The sequence below is a fragment of the Durio zibethinus genome, chromosome 27, assembly GCF_047325235.1.
Source record: "Durio zibethinus cultivar Kanyao isolate XHJ-2024 chromosome 27, ASM4732523v1, whole genome shotgun sequence".
Taxonomy (NCBI): Eukaryota; Viridiplantae; Streptophyta; class Magnoliopsida; order Malvales; family Malvaceae; genus Durio; species Durio zibethinus.
In genome coordinates, this window is record NC_143188.1 from 6889101 (window position 1) to 6908228 (window position 19128).

The 19128-nt window shown below is 30.7% G+C and overlaps 1 protein-coding gene across 2 annotated transcripts; it reads left to right on the forward strand.

The window, feature by feature from the left end:
* The first annotated feature begins 7291 nt into the window (after positions 1-7291).
* Positions 7292-11224, forward strand: LOC111280130 (E3 ubiquitin-protein ligase RHF1A-like). Of its 2 annotated transcripts, none has more exons than XM_022867306.2 (8): positions 7292-7709; positions 8643-8689; positions 8826-8888; positions 9022-9130; positions 9230-9573; positions 9901-9996; positions 10072-10429; positions 10859-11224. In XM_022867306.2, exons 1-8 carry the CDS (start codon positions 7524-7526, stop codon positions 10868-10870), a joined length of 1215 nt encoding a protein of 404 aa, XP_022723041.2. In that variant the 5' UTR covers positions 7292-7523; the 3' UTR covers positions 10871-11224. The 2 variants fall into 2 exon arrangements, with proteins under 2 accessions (XP_022723041.2, XP_022723040.2); XM_022867305.2 differs by having other exon boundaries at positions 10880-11135.
* Positions 11225-19128: the final 7904 nt, after the last annotated feature.

The window sequence follows — 19128 nt, forward strand, 5'->3', positions numbered from 1 at the left end:
ATTCTAAAATGACATTCCAAAATTTTGAACCTATCACAGTTAGCCTTAACATCTATCAAAGTGCCATGTTTGGTGATTAAAGAAAATGTCAGACATGTTTGGTTTTCAATTAACTCATGCTTTTTAGACAATTATTTTACTTGTGAGCCTGGTGGAAGGGTATACAACTCTTTTGTTCATTCCAAGTTATGAAATCTTCTTGAGTGAACCAAGATCTTAATGTGTTAAACCATTTGATTTATTTAAACGAGAAATTGTCACTTGTTTTTCATTCTCAATAGTAAGTCCCAACTTTCAAAAGATTCAAAAATCACATATTTTTGGATATTTTATTATCTCTAGTCATGGAATTTAATTATTTGGGAAAACTTTAAAATTTTTTAAGTGACTAGTCATGCATTTTTGTGAAAAAAAAATCATGTTTAGTGTAAAAAAATTAATGTTTGTTGAAGAAAGAATTGAAGGATCAATGTTGTTGAAAAAAAAGAGATTTTTTAGGAGGAACATAGTAGTTTGTCTTTTTTATTTTGTTATGAAGTTTAAAAATGCATGTTGTATGTGAAGGGAATTATACATCAATATTTAGAGTTGAAGCAGTGGAATTTTTTTAAAATTTTAATTCCCTAAAGTCAAATCAACCAATAAGATCATACAAATATATAACTTTATAAGCATGTATAGGTTTTGGCTAAGGTGGTTACTTTGGAGGTTGAAATTCCTTTGCTTGAAATTGGTGACCTTCTAAATGGTTTCCAAAACCAAGAAGCTACCCAAGTGTTCAACTTCTAATGGAGATCCACACAAACTCTTATAAAAAAACCTTCTCTAAGGTTTAGTAGAACTCAAAGCTACATTCTAGCTAGTAAGCGTTTACAAGATCTCTTGTATTCTCTCAAGTTTTGCTTAGACTTTTTAGCTTGTTTTTGCCTTGAATGAATAGTACAAGAAGCATCCCAAATAGAGGAGGCGTGATGTTCTTTTTATAGGGCAAGCATTCGACCACAGTACGTCTAATATATGGAATGTAAATTTCTACATAATTCATGATATTAGCATGTTGGCAATAAAACACAAGCATTGTGAGCCTTGGTATTCAATTATAGTTGAAACAAACTTTTTATCTTTATCACTAATTAGCCAATCTTATATTAACAGATCATGATCAATGTTAGCTTTATTATCTTGAACCATAATTGTTAAAGAAAAGTCAATATGGCTTAACAATTTATCTATGAATGGTTTTTGTGTATAATTAATATCCTTGCATCACATAGAATCTTGGTTTGAACATTAAGTATGGTTTAGCTCAAATTGAAGCAATGACAAATGCTTTAGCAGCTATTGGAATCCAAGTGCCAATCCTTCAATTTCCAGGTATATATTTGATTTTGTTGTGGTCGTGATGTTGCGAGCATTGTATATCCAGTTGGTGGCACTTTTTGGTACATTGATTCTGTTGTGGTTGTGATGTTGTAAGTGTTATATATCTAGAGTTTCTTTGATACCTAATTCAAAAGTGAGAATTGGTACTTTTTTTATCACTTGGTTTTTAAAAATCAATTGGTTTTTCTTTATTTGCTAAGTCTTTATGAAGTTTACTCATCAATTTCAAAGTTACAAAAACTCCCATAGTCCCACTACAAATTTCATCTTTTAACAAGTTACAACTATATATGTAAACAGGAAGCTTTATCTCTAAATTCTCTATTAAAGGGTCCTTGCTCGATTCTTGTGATTCTTGATTTAATGTGGTTGCCTGTGTTGTGTCTGTGTGTTTTTGCTTTATTTGTTTGCATGTTTATATCTTAGGTTAAGTTATTATTACAAGTTTTGCCTTCTTGTCTTGATTTGGATGATAAAATGTCATTCATATAATGTAAGATATACCTAAGCATGATAATGATATAGGCTCCTTGAAAGCAAGTGCAATTGTAATTTTTCTATGATTTATCCGAATTGATTTAAAAATAGGCTTAAAGTAATGGTGATTACTAGTTTTAACATGAACCACCCATCTTTTGCCTATTTCCTATGATTAGCATCAACATTGTAAATTAAGAAGTTTACTTGTCAATTGCTTGACAAAACCTATTCTTTAATATAGGGCAAGGCCTCATTTAAAAATTTCATATGCATAAAATGGATTAGTTTGTTTTTTATATTTGTTTTAATCTTATTGTGTGTATTGTGGTTTGTTTTGATATTTGCTATTATTTATTTATTACAGTTTCAAGTGACATAAACTTACCATCAACACAATCACCCTCGACACTAGATTTGGACTGAAAGCTTAAAGACAAGATTTCAATGGCTACCTATTTCATAATTATGATTCTTTATTTTTTAAACAAAATTATTTCTATATGATTTTAAGGTAGACTTTAAAGAATATACTACATTTAAAAAGCAATTTAAATATTTGGTGGATTTGCAAGAACACTACATTGGATTATTCCATAAAAATATTTTTATATATAGGATTTAATGATGTTATTTTTGTCACTAATACTGTAACAATTTACCTTTCATCATTAATATATCAAATTTAATCATTTATTTTGTGACGATTATAGCTTTCAATGACATTTTTTCATAAATAACTAATGAAAACTAACGTCATAAAAAAATAAAGCATGATGTGGCATTTGATTTTATTGTCACGTTTGACGTTATTTCATCACGTTAGACCTTTAGCGATACTGCAAACATGACGAATGTCATAATGTTTAATTTTTTGTCATGGAATATAGGGTGATGAAAAACAAATACTTAGTGACATTATTCAATGCACCACTAATGATCAAATTTGTTGTAGTGGGTATTGAAAGACAATTAACCATTCCAATCACTTTACAACAAAATGGTGTTGTAGAGAGAATAAATAAAATTCTTTCGAAAATGGTTGATATTGGCCCAAGTGAGTTTACAAATCACTTTTGGGTTAAAATATTGTTATCAACTGTCTATTTATTCAATTGAGTATCCTCCAAGTTAGTTACAACCACTCCTTATGAATTGTGGATTGGTAGAAAACTTAACCTCAGTAACTTAAGAACTTGAGGTTGTATTATCTATGTTTTGAGTTCGCTAATTAACATGACAAGTTTTCATAATACAAAAAAGGTATATTTGTAAGATACTGTAAACATTCCCAAGGGATATGCGTTTATAAATAAACAATCAAGTGGGAGTTTAATTAAATTTTGAATTTCATAATGCCATTGTTATGGAAAATGAGATTCCAAAGTAAAGGTGAGATGAGTCAAGAAATGTCTTTTTATAAGATTGATGGTGCAAATGATTTGGTAAGTTACAAATCAATTAATGCATGTTCTTAATCAATAACCAAAAGTATCTCATCCAAGTGGAAGCATGACTAAAGTTGATGAATTTGTTAAATTAGCTTCACAAGAATCACAAGTCAGGTAAAATAAAAATGGATAAACGCAATAGAAGAAGAAAGGAGCCTAAAACCAAACAATGTTTGAGAATTGATTGAACTACCCAAAGGACATGATTCTAACCATGGCATGTTTAGATTTGGAGTTACATTAAATGGACGTGACAAGTGCATTTCTAAATGGAGAATTGAAAGATAAAATATATATGGAATGACCTATAGATTTCACTGACAGAGGTTAATAACATAAAAGTGTTTGATGATTAAGATTATTTTATGGTCTTATAGAATCTTTTAGGTAGTGGTACATTAATATTCATTAAGCGATAATTTTATATGATTTTATCATGATTGATGAAGATCATTATATGTATGTCAAAAGAGTAATAGACAAGCTTATAATCTTGTCGCTTTATGTGGATGAAATACAATTGGCTAGAAATGATAAAAAGTATTCCACTATAGTGAAAATTGGTTGTCCTCAAATTTGAAATAAAGAACATGTGTGAAGTAGCTTACATACTTGGTTTAAGAATCAAGAGAGATCATTTCAAGAAATCATTGTATTTCATAAGAGTAATATATTAAAAAATTTTTTGAGCAATTTAGTATGTAAAACTGTAAGCCAATTGATACTCTTATGACAAAAAGTGAAAGCCTAAGCCAAAAAATATGTCTTGGACTTCACAAGATAAAGGAACAAATGACAAAAGTTCTCTACTCTAATGCTACTGGAAGCTTTATGTATACTATGATGTACACAAGGCAAAAAATTTGCTATGTCCTGAGCATAGTAAGTAGATATCAATCAAATCCAAATCAATCTCATTAGAAAGCCACGAAAAGGATATTAAGGTATCATAAAGCATTATGGATTATTTGTTGTGCTATTAAGAAAGTGGTATGCATTTAATTGGCTATATAGATACCAATTAGAGAGGAGATTTAAAAGAAAGAAAAACCTACCTCTAGCTATGTTTTCTTACTGAATATTGGGCTATATCTTGGATTAGTAAAAAAAAATTTGAATAGCACTATCCATGATGAAAGCTAAATTTGTAGCATTTTTAGCAACATTGCAAAAGGTTCTTTGATTTATGAGATTTTTTAATCTGTTGGGAATTGAGAAAGATAAGTCTAACTTAATGCTAGTAAATTGCGATAGTTAAGTACAATCACATTCACAAACAAATCCCAAAGACCAAACACAAAGATTCCAAATATAATTTTGTGAGAGACATGGTTGTACAAAAAAAAGTCAACATGTACATTTCTCCGTATGAGATAATTACAGGTCCATTAACTAAGGCCATGCCTAGAGATATATTTCATAACCACATGAAATCTCTAGAGTTGTATAGATAAAGATGTACCGATTAAGATGTTCCATATGAACAAATCTATAATTTTTCTTATTTGAGTTGACTTATATTAAATGTGATTAATGCCATTAAAGTTTAGTACTTTGTTTTATTAAGCACACACACATGTGTAGGTATATGTTTGTGTACATATACAATATGATTTGAAAGGTATGTTGGATAGATGATTGGCCTTCTCACATAGCTAATCACCTCAATGATTTGACACCATAGAGATGAGATTAGTTTTAAACTCTAGATTGAGAGCCTAAGCTTAAAATGAAATCGCCTTGATAAGGGATTAAGATGAGGTCACTTGATATTAAGATTTGTGACCGAAAGTGAATAATGCCATAATTTACTTTGTTCATCTTAAATGCTAGTGGAACTCTAATTGATTATGTGAAATCAAGTAGAGTTATTGACTTAAATTAGATACTAGAAGTATCTAAACTATCACTTATATGATATTGATATCTAATGGTAAAAACATACGCTTCTTAGAAAAAAGAGAGTAATACCATAACATGTATTTCATACCACATGTGCATTATTTGACCAATAAAGGTAATAAAAGAATAAATCTTTGCTTTTTATTATATAAGACCTTCAAGATCAAAGGATCTCATATTTAGTACCCTAAAGAGTTTCAATTGTTTTTTAAAGTTTCAGTTCAATGTTAGCTATCTTGGAATATTGCCAATGATAATGGATGATTCGATCTAATGGGACATATTTGGATAGTAATTGAATTGAAATGAAAAAAAAATGTAGAAGAAAGGAAGATCATTTTGTGTCACATTTCGTGTATTCACAGGCTGGCCAATTATGTTTAAGATGTTAAAAATCATTATGAATATATAAGAATATCATGTAATATGATAAAAGAAAGATCACGAGGAACCTGAAATGTGACTGAAAGGATCTAGGGCACTGCATACTTACTCTATTTGTACATGAGAGTTACATACATACTTAACAATTGTATAAATGAATAAATGTAATTTATAAGCTGCTATAGGCACCGTACATTTGTATAGCATCTACGCTTTTGAAGTATACGGTTACATGGCTTATTTTCTTCTAAGAACCCTTTACAAAGAGTAGAGAAAAAGGATTCTTGATCATGAGAATTCCCCACCCATTTTGTGCATATGGGAGATGTTGGAAAGATTTGTCCATGAATGGGAGCCAAACCATATAAAAACTGCATGATAGTTTCTTTATTGTTTCCAATTGATAAAACTGCCAAAGATAGTTGTATTATTGAATTTCAAACCAAGTAAAAACTCATGCTTCCTCATTTCCTTTAAAATGGCATTTTGACCTTAACAAAAAAAGAGAAAAAAAAAAAGTAAATGGCATTCAGCCATTACATGAAGATGATGAATAGGTTCTAGTTGAAATCTCTTCCTCTCTTAAAACAAAGTGTGGCATTTGATTATGACAAAATATGACAAAAGAGCATTCATCCAATGTGTGAGATAAGTGCCATTCATAAAAGTGGTAAAGAGAGAAATTAGCAAAGTAAAGGAATAAGACATTCCCTGCAAACTCTTTAAGAAATCTCATGCTTTGATATTTAAGGATTTATGTTATATATAATGGGCAGTTTCCAAATGCATGATTTTGTTCTCAACCAATGAATCAAATCGGCATCGTTTTCGCAATACTTCTATAATAATGCTTTCATTATGTTTTCGCAAATCAAGTAAGTATTCTACATTATTTATGATATATGATCTTGTTTATATATTATTAGATTATCCTTTAAATATAAACTTGCATGCAAATATAGATCATCCAAATTTGAGAAATTTATTTGATTGAATGGAGAATTTTTATTTATTATATTTTTTTATTTTTGTTTAATAGTATTGCGCAAACTTTTTTTGAAAAATTTAATTTTAATATGACATGTTTTATGTATAAATAAATTATTTATATATGTTATAAATTTAAAAATTTGATATAACTTTGGAAAGAATTTTAATTTATATTTATAAACACATATAAATCATATTAAACAAGACTTTCAAACTCAAAGTTAATATTTTTCAATAAATCCCTTATTTTAGTTTCTTTAATTTATATAATAAATTAATAAAACAAAAGTTAAACTGTAAGCCATGCATCACACAACATTAAAGCTCATGTTACATAATTAAATAAGTAGAACTAATTCATGTATCACATGAGTTTCAAGACAATTTAGAAAAATTTATATTAATTAAAACTCTGAGATCAAGTGTTTTTATAATATTTTTATAATATTTTAGAATTATTATCTTAAAAAAAAAAAAAGGATTGAGATTAAATCTGTTTTACCGATTGAATTGAAAACGGACGACACAGCGGGACTGAAATTCCGAGCCCAGCTTTTAATAATAAGTACAAAAATATAGCATCTCTGTCACGTGGAAAGAAGTACAGTCAGTGCGAAACTGGAAGAGTTTAACCTGAAAAAGCGCCAAATAATTAATCACAATAAAGAAAAGGTTAGATAGATTGATTCCATCAAAATTAAACCGTGTGAATCGGATTATCTTTATCTCCAACCCAGGGTTTTCCGCCTTTTGCCTCTCTTTCAGTTTTTTCTCATAATAAAAATTTTTTTTTCTTTTCTTTGACCATTTACTTTCTTTCCAAACCGATCATTGCCTTTTTCTAGGGTTCCTTGCTTCTTCTTGTGCTTCATTCTCTTTTCTCCTCTTTCAAAACTCTGTTTCTTTTCTTTGCTCTGCCAAACACGTCTGCTTCCAATGGCTGACTTCACTACCTCTTCTTCTGCTGCTGCTGCTTCTTGCTCCTTGTTCGAGAAGCCGCTCGTATTAACCGCAACTTCTTCATCTTCTCCGCCATCTTCTTTCGGTGGAGCACTTAGCGATGGTTCCGAAGACGGCTGCAGTATCTGTCTCGAGCCTTTCACTGTTCAAGATCCTGTCACTGTACGAATCATCACTCTTTCTCGTCTTTTATATACACTTTTCCTTTTTTTAAGGAAAAAATAAATTTTAATTAATTAATTTTTTTAAAAAAAAATTTTCAGTGATGATCGAGGTAGTCGATAATACTTTAAAGTTGATCGTAGTTCTCTGAGATTTTGTGTCACTATTTAATTAGAATTGGAACTACTGCTCTGTCATAAATTCTTTTTTTCCTTAAAATTTCTGATTGAAAACAGAATGATCGAGATAAATTGATCATATAAGTAGAGGATTTTCGTGGACTGTTGATATTAATTTTGTGAAATATGTTATAATTTGTGGCGTGCGAGATGTAACATTGATCGTGATCAGTTTATTACCTTTTAAAATTTTAAGATAAACGAATTCTGATCTCTGATAGCTTATTTTTACTGTTTGATTCGAACTATTATTATAATGCTCGATGAGCTTGGAAGGCAACTCTTTGTTTTCCCCTACTATCGTTATTTAGTTAGTGAACTGAGGCTTTGTATATACTTTTAGCAATCCCTTAGTGGATATATGTCTTAAATATCTGTTCTTTTGACAGCTTGATTCATGGATTCTTTTTGGCAGATAATTTGCTCAAAAACAAATCATAGAATCAATATGAATTTAATTGTTTCTGTTCTGATGGTTGGGTGCTGGTTAATTGTAGAACACGCATATTATTTTAATTCCTATTTTAAGGGGAAATTCTTTTATATTCATTCTGCTATTGTGAATATCAATGCCAACAATGCACGAGTAGTTTTACTTGTTTTCATCATGTTATTCTGTGCTGTTGTATTATGATAATGTTTACTTATTTCATGCCATAGACTTACAGAACACTCCTTCTATCTGGTTTTGCTTTACAGCCTCTAGGTGGTTGTTTGAAGGATCAAGCTTTCTGAAACTTGTTCTTTGTTTCAGGTTACCAGTTGCAGACATGAATATCATCTTCAATGCATTCTTGAATGGTTGGCTGTCTTTCTAACTTTTAAATTATACTAGTTTCTAGGAAACATAGTATCTTACATGTTTTCGCCTTGGAATGCAATAATATTATAGTTCTATGTTCTTTAATATTCCTAATTGAACTTGTTTTTCCACTAGGTCTCAAAGAAGCAAAGAGTGCCCAATATGCTGGCAGTTATTTGTCCTGAAAGACCCTGCCAGGTGTATAACTTTTTTATTCCCCTCCCTCCTCTCTAACTCTGTACATACTTGCATTATTTTCTGTCTGATGCTAATAAGCAGAAAGCTGCCAGCTAATCAGTGAGTTTGGTGTCATATTTGTGCATCTTTGCAGCCAAGAGCTTCTAGATGCCGTCAGAAATGAAAGGTACTGCAGATCAAGGAACATATCTGCTGTGCCCACAGATTTGCATCATTTCCATGATGTTTTTGGTATTCCAGAGGTGATTTATGTGGTTCCTTTTAAATTTTATTGATCATATTTACACTTAGTATTCTGCTTAATAGGATCTTTTATTGATGACATGTACATGTGGTCTCAGGAAGCATTCCATTCAGATGATTTGGACTTTGATGAACGTATTTTGCAGCATCTAGCTGCTGCTGCAAGCCAAGCTCGTTATGTTCGCAGAAGGGAAAGGCAAAGATCTTCTGGACTTGGCCCTTCTCAAGTTCTTTTTCTTACCTCTCCTGAAACTATGCCAAGGGCACAGCCTACGCATCCAACTTCATCAGATGAATGCCAAAACTTAAGTTATTGGTCCCAGCATGATTCACTGGCTTCAGGCATGCCATCAGTTAATATTGACCCCCCATCACCTTTGACCCCATCTGTTAATGTGGTCTCTAGAGCTGCTGCCAGTGGAGATAAAGCTACAAAACTAAGGTACTTATTTCGTATTATTATCCTGGCTTGTTGTGAATGTGCTTTGTGTATGTCTTGTGGGAATAACACCCTTAAAATTTGCTTCCATCAAAGAATGTGTGAAGAGTATATTATACATACTCTACACATCTTATGACATGGCTTTCCGTTGTTCCTTACCAAATTTTATTGTTACTATAATGGTACTAGCATGTTATGTTATCCTCTTTTGTACCTATAAATGGCATTTCTCTGAAGTGTTCATCTGTTTTTATTGACAATTCATACTATTGCATTGCTTTTCCTATGACCTTTACGACATTGGATTGTTCTTCTGATTTTCTTCAGTCAGCCACAACTGGATACTGCTCGTAGACCAATCTCATCTGAAATGTTCTCTTTCTCAGAGTCTATAAAATCTAAATGGTCCATTGCTTCAGCCAGGTATTTATGTTTCAGTTCAGGTTTGTTTTAGGCTGATATCTACTCGTTGCTCAAGGCATGGATGTATTGCAACAGATACAAGGAATCAATTTCTAAAGGTACCAGAGGTCTGAAAGAGAAGCTTCTTGCTCGTAATAACTCTGTTAAGGAGCTCAGCAAGGGAGTGCAGCGTGAGATGAGTGCGGGGATTGCTGGTGTTGGAAAAATGATTGAGCGCCTAGATATTGCAATAAAAAGACCTGGAGCTTTTAGATCCGCTTCTGGTGGCACTGGTGGTACTGCAAACTTTTTATTCAAGGGAAAGGGCGTGCAAGAAAATGTTATTGCTCAAAATCTTAATAACAGTGTAGATTTTGGACGTGGTTTAAATTCAGAAGCATCATCTTATCCCTCTAATACTGTCCCAGTGATACTAGAAGTTTCTCACACCCAGGTATCACAAACTTCTGTCTGAATTTCATTCTATCAACTCACTGGTGCTAATAATTAATCATTTGTTTTTGCACCCAAGAAAAAACATTGCAGTCCTCTTAGAAACATGAAGTCTTCTTTCAGTTGTAAAAGACGGAATCTTTTGTAGTCCTGTTTCATGTATTGAATTATGCATATATTTCAATAAGAAGGGGCGGGGGGGTGCAAATAATACATATTAAGAACACTGGTTTGTTACTAAAAATAAACACATGTGCAGTTTATTTCTGTTTATTTCTATGACATCTGAATTCCCCGTCTTTTTTTTTCCCCCTATTGAATTCTAGACATGAGGAGCATTGTATTGAAGTTTAGAGAAATTTTCATTATATGCAAATATAGACAGGGAATTTATTTTATGTGAAGTAGTTATCATGATACTGTCTTTCAGACGGATCACTGATGCTTTCAGCTAAGGCACTGGCTGGTTCGCGGTGGCAGTTAAAATTTTGTTCTGGATGAGTTTATGTGATGCGAGTGACGTTACAGTCAGTGAGGAAACCAATTTGCCCGTTGGTTCACGTCCTGCATTGGCTATTTATGCAAAAAAAAGTGCCAAGTTGGAGGGTATATAGCGTTTATTATCCTGACACATTTTCTGCTGTAATAAACACTGGTAGTAGTGGGAGAGATAGCAAGAATTATGAAAGCATTTATCTTTTCTCCTATTTCGTATTTTCTGTTTGCATTTTGATTTTACAGAGAAGCTTGGGATTCAGCTTTTTCTGTTTAATTAATTAGGCTATTTAAAAGTGACAAGTGTCTCTTTGGTTCTTGCCTTTTTTTTTTCCTTTTCTTTTCTTTTTTGTAGTTTTCCTTTTTTGCTCGTGGTGAGAGAATTAGGTAAATTGCATTCCTAAATATCCTATTATTTAGGGGACAATTGAAAATAAATTATTTTATAAAATGTTTTTATGCAAATTTTTAAAAATTTAAATCGGATTTGAGGTTTTTGGTAAGTTTAGGTTTACAATTAAAGTTTTGGGTTCATATAAGGTTTTGCTTTGAGATTTTATTTAAGATTTTGGTTTTAGAATTTTCAAAAGTTTATCAATTTTTTTAAAAGTTTTCAACATTTAGACAAATTTTCAAAGCATATTCATATTTTTATAATTTTTTTAAAAAATCAAAATTTATTTATATTTCATATATATATTTAAAATTATTACTATTTATTTACCTTTATCTATTTATCCTTATTTATTTTTCTGAAAATGGATTTTTATGCATAATTTTTTCCTTTTCATTAAATATTTTATAACTATTATTATTGTTGTTGTTTATTAAGCTCATATTATTTTATTTTTAATATTTAATAATTATTCAACATTTTGGTGGAATTATTATTATTTTAAATTTGATTTTTATTTCTTTCAACATCTAGATATGAATTTTAAAATTTTTCATCTTTACTATTATTATATATATTAAAAAATAACACATCTTAATTTTAAAAATACATATATATGTATATATATATAAACAAAATTAAATAAGAAAACCAAAGAATACAAATTTCAATCAAACACATGCACTAGTTAAATGCTAAGAAAATGTGACAAAGACCATTCCAAGATGCCTTAAGTAAAACTACTATCATCCCCATTTTTTCCTTATCAAAACATTTTCCTCATGTGCTAATAACTTTTACCATTATTTTTAAAACTAAAGTAAAAGAAAAACTAAAACAATGAATACAAACTCTTAAAGAGATATAACTAAAATTTGTTTAATTAATAGTGGACTCCACATTTGAATCATTCTTCAACAACAATCTCCATTGTCAACAATCACGAATCAAATATCATTCATTTTTTTAGGAAAAAGGAAAATATGTTTAAGCAAGCACATGGCTTTCAAGGTTTCACATGTAGAGAAGAAAAATAGATTTAAAACTTGCCTAAAAACCACTTGCTTCCTTGTTTTAAGCTTCCACTTACCTAATATTTCATGAAGGTAAAAACTTTTTAAAGAAAAGATCTTTCTTTTATCATTTCAACTTAGAAAACATGCATTCAATCATGAAAAAGGCCTAAGCTCGTATGGGATGGTAGAAGGGAGACAAAAACGATAATTCCTACTTAAAAAATAGTTTATCTTTTTCATGCACATCAACCTCACATGAAAAATATCATAGTAAAATTAAGCATGAAAGTTATTTAATGGAAATAAAAATACACGAAAAAGACCAAGAATATTACCTTTTCTCAAATTTTCTCAAAGGCTTTGGACTTTTTTTCCTTTTCACAAAATTTTTCCTCTTTTTTTGCCTATTTTCAAGATTTCTCTTTCTATTATTTTTTTGCCCAATACTTCTAGTATATTTTCTACCTCTTTCCTTTGCTACGTATGTGTTGCCACCTTCAAGGGTTTACTACCTAGTTTTTTTGTTGAATTTCCCTTTTCTGCTTTTGGTCTTTGCTTTCTGGCAGTTGCTTTATTATTCTGTTCTCCTTTTGAAGCGTGATTTTTCTCTTCTGTCCATGGTTTGTTTTTGCTCCTTCCTCTTTTGTTTCCTAGTAGCGCTTCTCACTTTTTTTTTTTGTTTTTTGATATCTTCCAACTTTCTTCCCCACGTTCCCTTTTCTTGCACCCAGTTTTTTTGTTTTTTCCTCTCTTGTCATGTATCATTTTTCACACTTTTTTTTCTTATCCTTTTCATGCTCCTGGCTCTTTTCGTGGTTTCATTTTCAATTTTTTACCCAAGTTTTCTAACCTTCTTTTCATCTCTTCATGCCTCTTTCTTTTTCTATTTTAACTTTTTCCATTTTTTTTCTTGGGAACTTGCTGCTAGCTTTTGCCTTCTTTTTTTTCTTTTGATTTTGTTGCAACCTATCTCCTTTACTTCCAGTACCTTTCTTTTTTTCCTTTTCATTCTGCTTGTTTTAGTTTTTGGTAATTACTTTTTTCGAAGCTATTTTTCTATTTTCACTTCTTTTCTTTTCTTTCTCATGTTCTCTACTGGCTGTTTTCTTAAATATTGGTTGTTCTTTTTTTTCTTTTCAACCTTCATTTCAATTTTTTTCTTCTTTTCCCAGTGTGTTTTTTGTTGCCCTTAGTCTTTTCTACCAATTTGTTTTTACTTTACCGTCTACTTATTTTTCTCTTCTACTTTGTTATTCCGTACTTTTTTTTTTGTTTGATTTTTGCTTTCCCAATGGTTCCCTCTTGCGTTTGTAATCTTCTTAACAAGCCATCCTTCTCTTCCCTAGATTTTTGCCTTCTTTTTGTTCTCTCGTTGCCACCCACGTTTTCTCTTCTTTTGTAACTACTTTACAGTTGCTTTGGTTTTGCCATTTCTTCTCCCATGTCCAATGCCCAGGCAAGCAAGATTGTTTTTGTTTCATGTTTTGCAATCAACTAAATGACATATGGAGTGTCTTGTTAAAATGGTGATAGCAAGCTAAATGGCAAACCCATTTGGCCTTGTTAAAACATGTTAAAATGGCTAAGGCCTATGAAAAATGAAGTACAAAAAATGGGCCTTTTATTTAAACTTCAGCATTTTTACCTTTTTATTTTTATTATTTTAATAATAATTATTTTTTGGTTTTTTTTAGTTTTTTAATTATTATTATTGTTATTATTTTATTTTATTTTTTTTCTTAATGACCAATAATAGGCCATTTAATAATAGGCCTTTATCAAACCCTTAATTGGGCCATTTAAATGCTCATTCGAGCCTATATAATGGGCCTCACTTTGAGCCCATATTGAGCTTCATCCTTTAGTATTTAAAGAATAGACCATTAATGGACTCAAAAAATTATGGTTAAGGCCCAATTGTCTAACTCAGGTCTAGATTAAAGTGATAAAATATCTCAGACAAAGTTAGGTATCTACAACTGCCCCTTTTTGCATATTTATAAGGATTAAGAATAATGCAAAGACATGAACAACAATTTTGTCCGAATACTACCTCATAAAACTTTTTTGTTTTTTTTTTGTTTGATTTTTTTATCTTTTTTGGGTTTTTTTATTTTTTTGGTTTTTCAATTTTTTTATGTTTTTGGTTTTTTGGTTTTTTTTTAAGACTAGGATAAGTTGTGAGTTAAAAGATGAGGTTGACCGAGATTAAACTGTAAGTCAAATGAGATGATTGAGACAAGCCTTAAGTCAAACGAAGTGACTGAGGTTAAACTTTGAGACTAAGCCACAAGTCGAATGAAGTAACTTAGATTAAACTGCAGGTAGAATGAGATGACCAGGACTAAGCCATAAGTTGAATGAAGTGACCAAGATTAAATTGCAAGTTAAATGAGGAGATTTTCAATATGAGCTTATGTGCCAGCTAATTCTAGGCTTACATGCCAATTAAATAGTGGGCTTACGTGTTAGCTAAATATTGGGTTTCAAAACCTAGGTGCTAGCTAATCTAGATTTAAATTTTTATTGGTGTCAGTTAATGTTAAGCTTAAAACCTTCATCAAATGCTAGTTACACTGGATTTAAATTTTCACTATGTGTTACTAAGTTGGGCTTAAATCTGTCATTAGGTGCCAGCAATGCTGGGTTTAAATCTTTTCATGAGTGCTAGATAAATTAGGCTTAAATTTTCATTGGTGCTAGTTGATATTAGGCTTAAAACCATCATAAGTGTCAGTTACACTAGGCTTAAATTTTTACTAGGTACCAACTAAGTTGGATTTAAATCTTTTATTGGATGTCAACTAAGCTGGGTTTAAATCTTTTCATGTGCCAGGTAAACTAAGTTTAAATTTTCATCAGAGCCAAGTAATTTGGACTTAAAACTCAGGTGCCAGCTAAATTGGGCTTAAATTTTTATTGGTGCTAGATAATCTAAGCTTAAATTTTTCCTTGGGTGCCAATTTAATTGGGCTTAAATTTCATTAGGGCTAGATAATCTAGGCTAAATTTCCATTGGTGCAAGCTAAACTAGACTTAAAACTTGAGTGGACTTAAATTTTCCTAGGAAATTGGTAATCCCTATTAGAAATAAAAAAGGAGAAAATTTTCTTTCCTAATGGATTACATAGTTCTACACCCAAAGATTTTTATTGATTTAAAAAGACTTCACCACTTAAAAGCAATAAAAAAGGAATACTTTTTTTAGCTAATCCGAGCCTATGTGCCAACTAAACTACGTTTATGGCTTCTCGATGTCAGCAAATACTAGGCTTAAAACCTTAGTACCAGCTAAATTAGGTTTAAATCTCATTAGCATCACCTACACTGGGCTTAAAACTTGGGTGTCATCTAAACTAGGCTTAAATTTTCATTGATGCTAGCTAAATTGGACTTAAGACTTCATTGGTGCCAAATAATTTGGGCTTAAAACCTAATACCAGCTAAACTAGCCTTAAATTCTTGAGAATTTGTGATCTCTATAAAAAATAAAAGAGGTGAAAATTTTCTTTCCATATAGATTAAATGGTTCAGCACATTAAGGTTTATGTTGATTCAAAAAAGTTTCTCCATCTAAGGGGGATAAAAGAGGCATATACTTTTTTTTCAAACAAGCTCGCAAATGAAACATAAGTTTTTTTAAAACATGAATTCCTTAAATACCAAACATATTCAACATTTTTCTTAGCCTTCAAATGTGACATTTTGATATATGTTAAGATTAGTTGTAAGGGCTTAAGATTTTGAAAGGTTATTTAAGAATGGAAAAGTTTGAGATTTTCGAAATTAATCCTTATCAAACTTCTAAGACCTTGATATTTTGAATCTTTCAAAAATGTTTGGCTTATCTTTGTTCAGCATCTACCTTCTTTAGCATTAGGAGTGGCTTTCAAAGTTTGCTTTAGATTACCTTACGTAGGGTTTTCACCTTAGAACCACATTTATTTTTCTATTTTTCTTTTTATTTATTTGATTTTTTTTATTAATTATCACACCATGCACTTAAAAATTTAAACCTGATAAAAAAAGGTTAATGGTAAAAAAAAAAAGTAATAAAGAGGGACAAAAAAGGTTCATAGGTTTCAGGCCATTTTTTCTAAGAGAAGCTCTTCAATTTTTAAGCATCCATGCTTGATCCAATATGGATTTTTCATGAGATGTAACATAAGTTAAGGTTTTGGTTTTAAAAAAAAGGGATAGGCAAGCTTAAAATAAGTATTTAAGGGTAATTAAAACTAATGATCATTATTTCATTTGAAGGATTTATTTTGGGGTATATTTCTCTTCATTTTCTTATGCTTTCCACCCAATCATTTTTTTTTCTTTCTTTGTTCTTTTTCTTCATTCTTTCAGTTCTTCTCTTTTTTCTCGCTTTTTCCTTTTGCATTTTTTCACTGAGTGGATTCAAAACTTTTGAGAATTTTTATATTGAGCCTTTGCCCAAACATACGAGATTCCATTTGGATATCACCATTTTCTAACTCCTAAATGCATCATTTTTCTCCTTTAATGTGAAAGGTGATCTTTAGTTAAAGTTTATTTTGAAAGAATTTAAACAAGTTCAAAAGGGTAATGAGGGATAAATTTCTACATTCATGAAAGGATGATGAAAGACGACCATTTATTATTTCAAACATAAACACTTAAATTGAAAAGTAGGTCCTTTTAGGAAATTGAACTTGAAAAAAAAAAGTTTTCATTTCAAAAGTGTTTTTTTTTTTTTGTGTTTTTTATTTTTAGACAGTTGGCTTCTTTTACTTTTGATTTTTCATTTTGGGCTTTTGGTTTTTTCCTTATTTCTTCTCCAAAAATTTTGGATTTGTCAAGACTTTATTTGGATTTATTCGAATTTTTTAAGTGCATGATGCCATAAATATTTTTCTTTTTTCATCTTTCCGTTTTTTGATTTTTTGACATGCCCCCATAACTTATACCTTGATCCACATAGCCAATAGTGCATTTCATAAAAGATGCTCATTTTAACAAACCATCCTTAATGAAAGTTATTACGAGAAAAATGGTCATGTAGAACGAACGAAAAAAAAGGTATTTGGAATAAAACTCGTTTAAAGTATCAGATGATCCAAGTTACTCCACAAAAAGAGAACAAATGGGTTGATCATCACTCAAGTTATCTTAAATGCAATGAGATTTTTTTTTATTATTAACATGCCTTAAAGACACATGAGTCAGCTGATTTTGGGGTAAAAAAATGAAAGGTTGGAATGTTTGAGGTCATTTTACAGGACTTGGGGAAGCTTTGATTTTGGAAATTTTTGTATTTATAACGCAACATTAACACATCAAAATATCATATCTAAATTATTAAAAATGTCATGTATGCTTGATTTTTTAGGAATCCCAATTCTTCGATTTCATTTAGCTGTTTTATTATTTATTGCCTTGCAAAAGAATATCTATCTTTGATATGATAATGTTTTCAATCAAGGACAAGGTTCACGAATTCAAATTCATAGCTTTTGAGGGATCTTGCTTGATGAAATGGAGTCATCTGGATAATTTAAAAATTGGTGTTTAGGTAAGTCCTAATAGTGATCACCAACTTATCCAAGACACAAAACTTTCTCGTTTTGCTTTTTTTTTTTTACTTTTTTTGCAAGGTATTTCTTTTTTTATAACTTTGGGACCTAACTATGTGGGGCTTTACTCAAATCTAACATTTTTTCCCTTTTATTTTTCTTTTAAAGAAAACTTACATGTCCAAAACTCAAAAGAAAGAAAAACCTTAAATGACAATATAAATCCATGAAATATTATAATGCACAATGTCCACTCATGGAATGCAAACATTAAGACTTAATCAAAAAATTCTCATTCTTAATAGTACTCTTGAGATGACATTTAAAGTTATAGAAACAAAAGTTCCCCACTTGACATTTCAGCTTTAGCATCATTGACTCGTAACTCCACCGCAATCAATCATCAAAACCACTAATCAATTCTTTAAACTTAGTAGGATCTGCATCAATCAAAGTCTAAACTATATGCTTAAAGGTAGTACAATCTTTTATGGAATATCCTTCGACCCCATCAGGGAATTCACACTTAGCATTAAAATCATACCACTTTGGATATGGAGGCTTTTTGGGCCTTGTACGAATGACATAAATGATATGATTTTTAACCAGTAAAGTGAAGAGCTCAGCATAAGACATTGGGAGTGAATGAGATATCTTGATTCTTTTTCTTTTACGACTTTATGAATGGCTTTTGTTGATACTTTGTTTTATGGATGCCATGGTGAAGAAGCTGGAGTGCATAGATGAAATAGTTAAGGAAAATTACCAGCCTGAAATGTTGGTTGGGAGCAATACGGTGACCATTAGTCATTCACCAAATCTTCTTGTATCATGTTAAGATTTCTTTCATTTTATTCTTCAACGATTATCTTTTGGGCATATTTATCGAAAATAATCCCCTACCTTTCATTAGGAATTTCCATATTGACATTCATAATTCTTTTCTTTTTCATCCCATCCTCGATTTTGCCCATAATAAATAGAAAATTGGTAAATTTTAAGAATGTATTACGAATCAACTTATCATAATAAGAAGATGAAAGCATATCCACAAATAGAGAATTCAACTCCCCACTAGTTAAAGCTGGTCAGACTTACGATACAACTTTTTTCCATCTAGCAACATATTTTTTGTTGCTCTCATTAGGGCTTTTTCTCATATTTTGAAGGGTTAATTAATCTGAAGCCATTTTAAACATGTGCTGGTATTGCTTTAAGAATGCCTGAGATAAATCCCTCCAAGTAAGAATTTGGC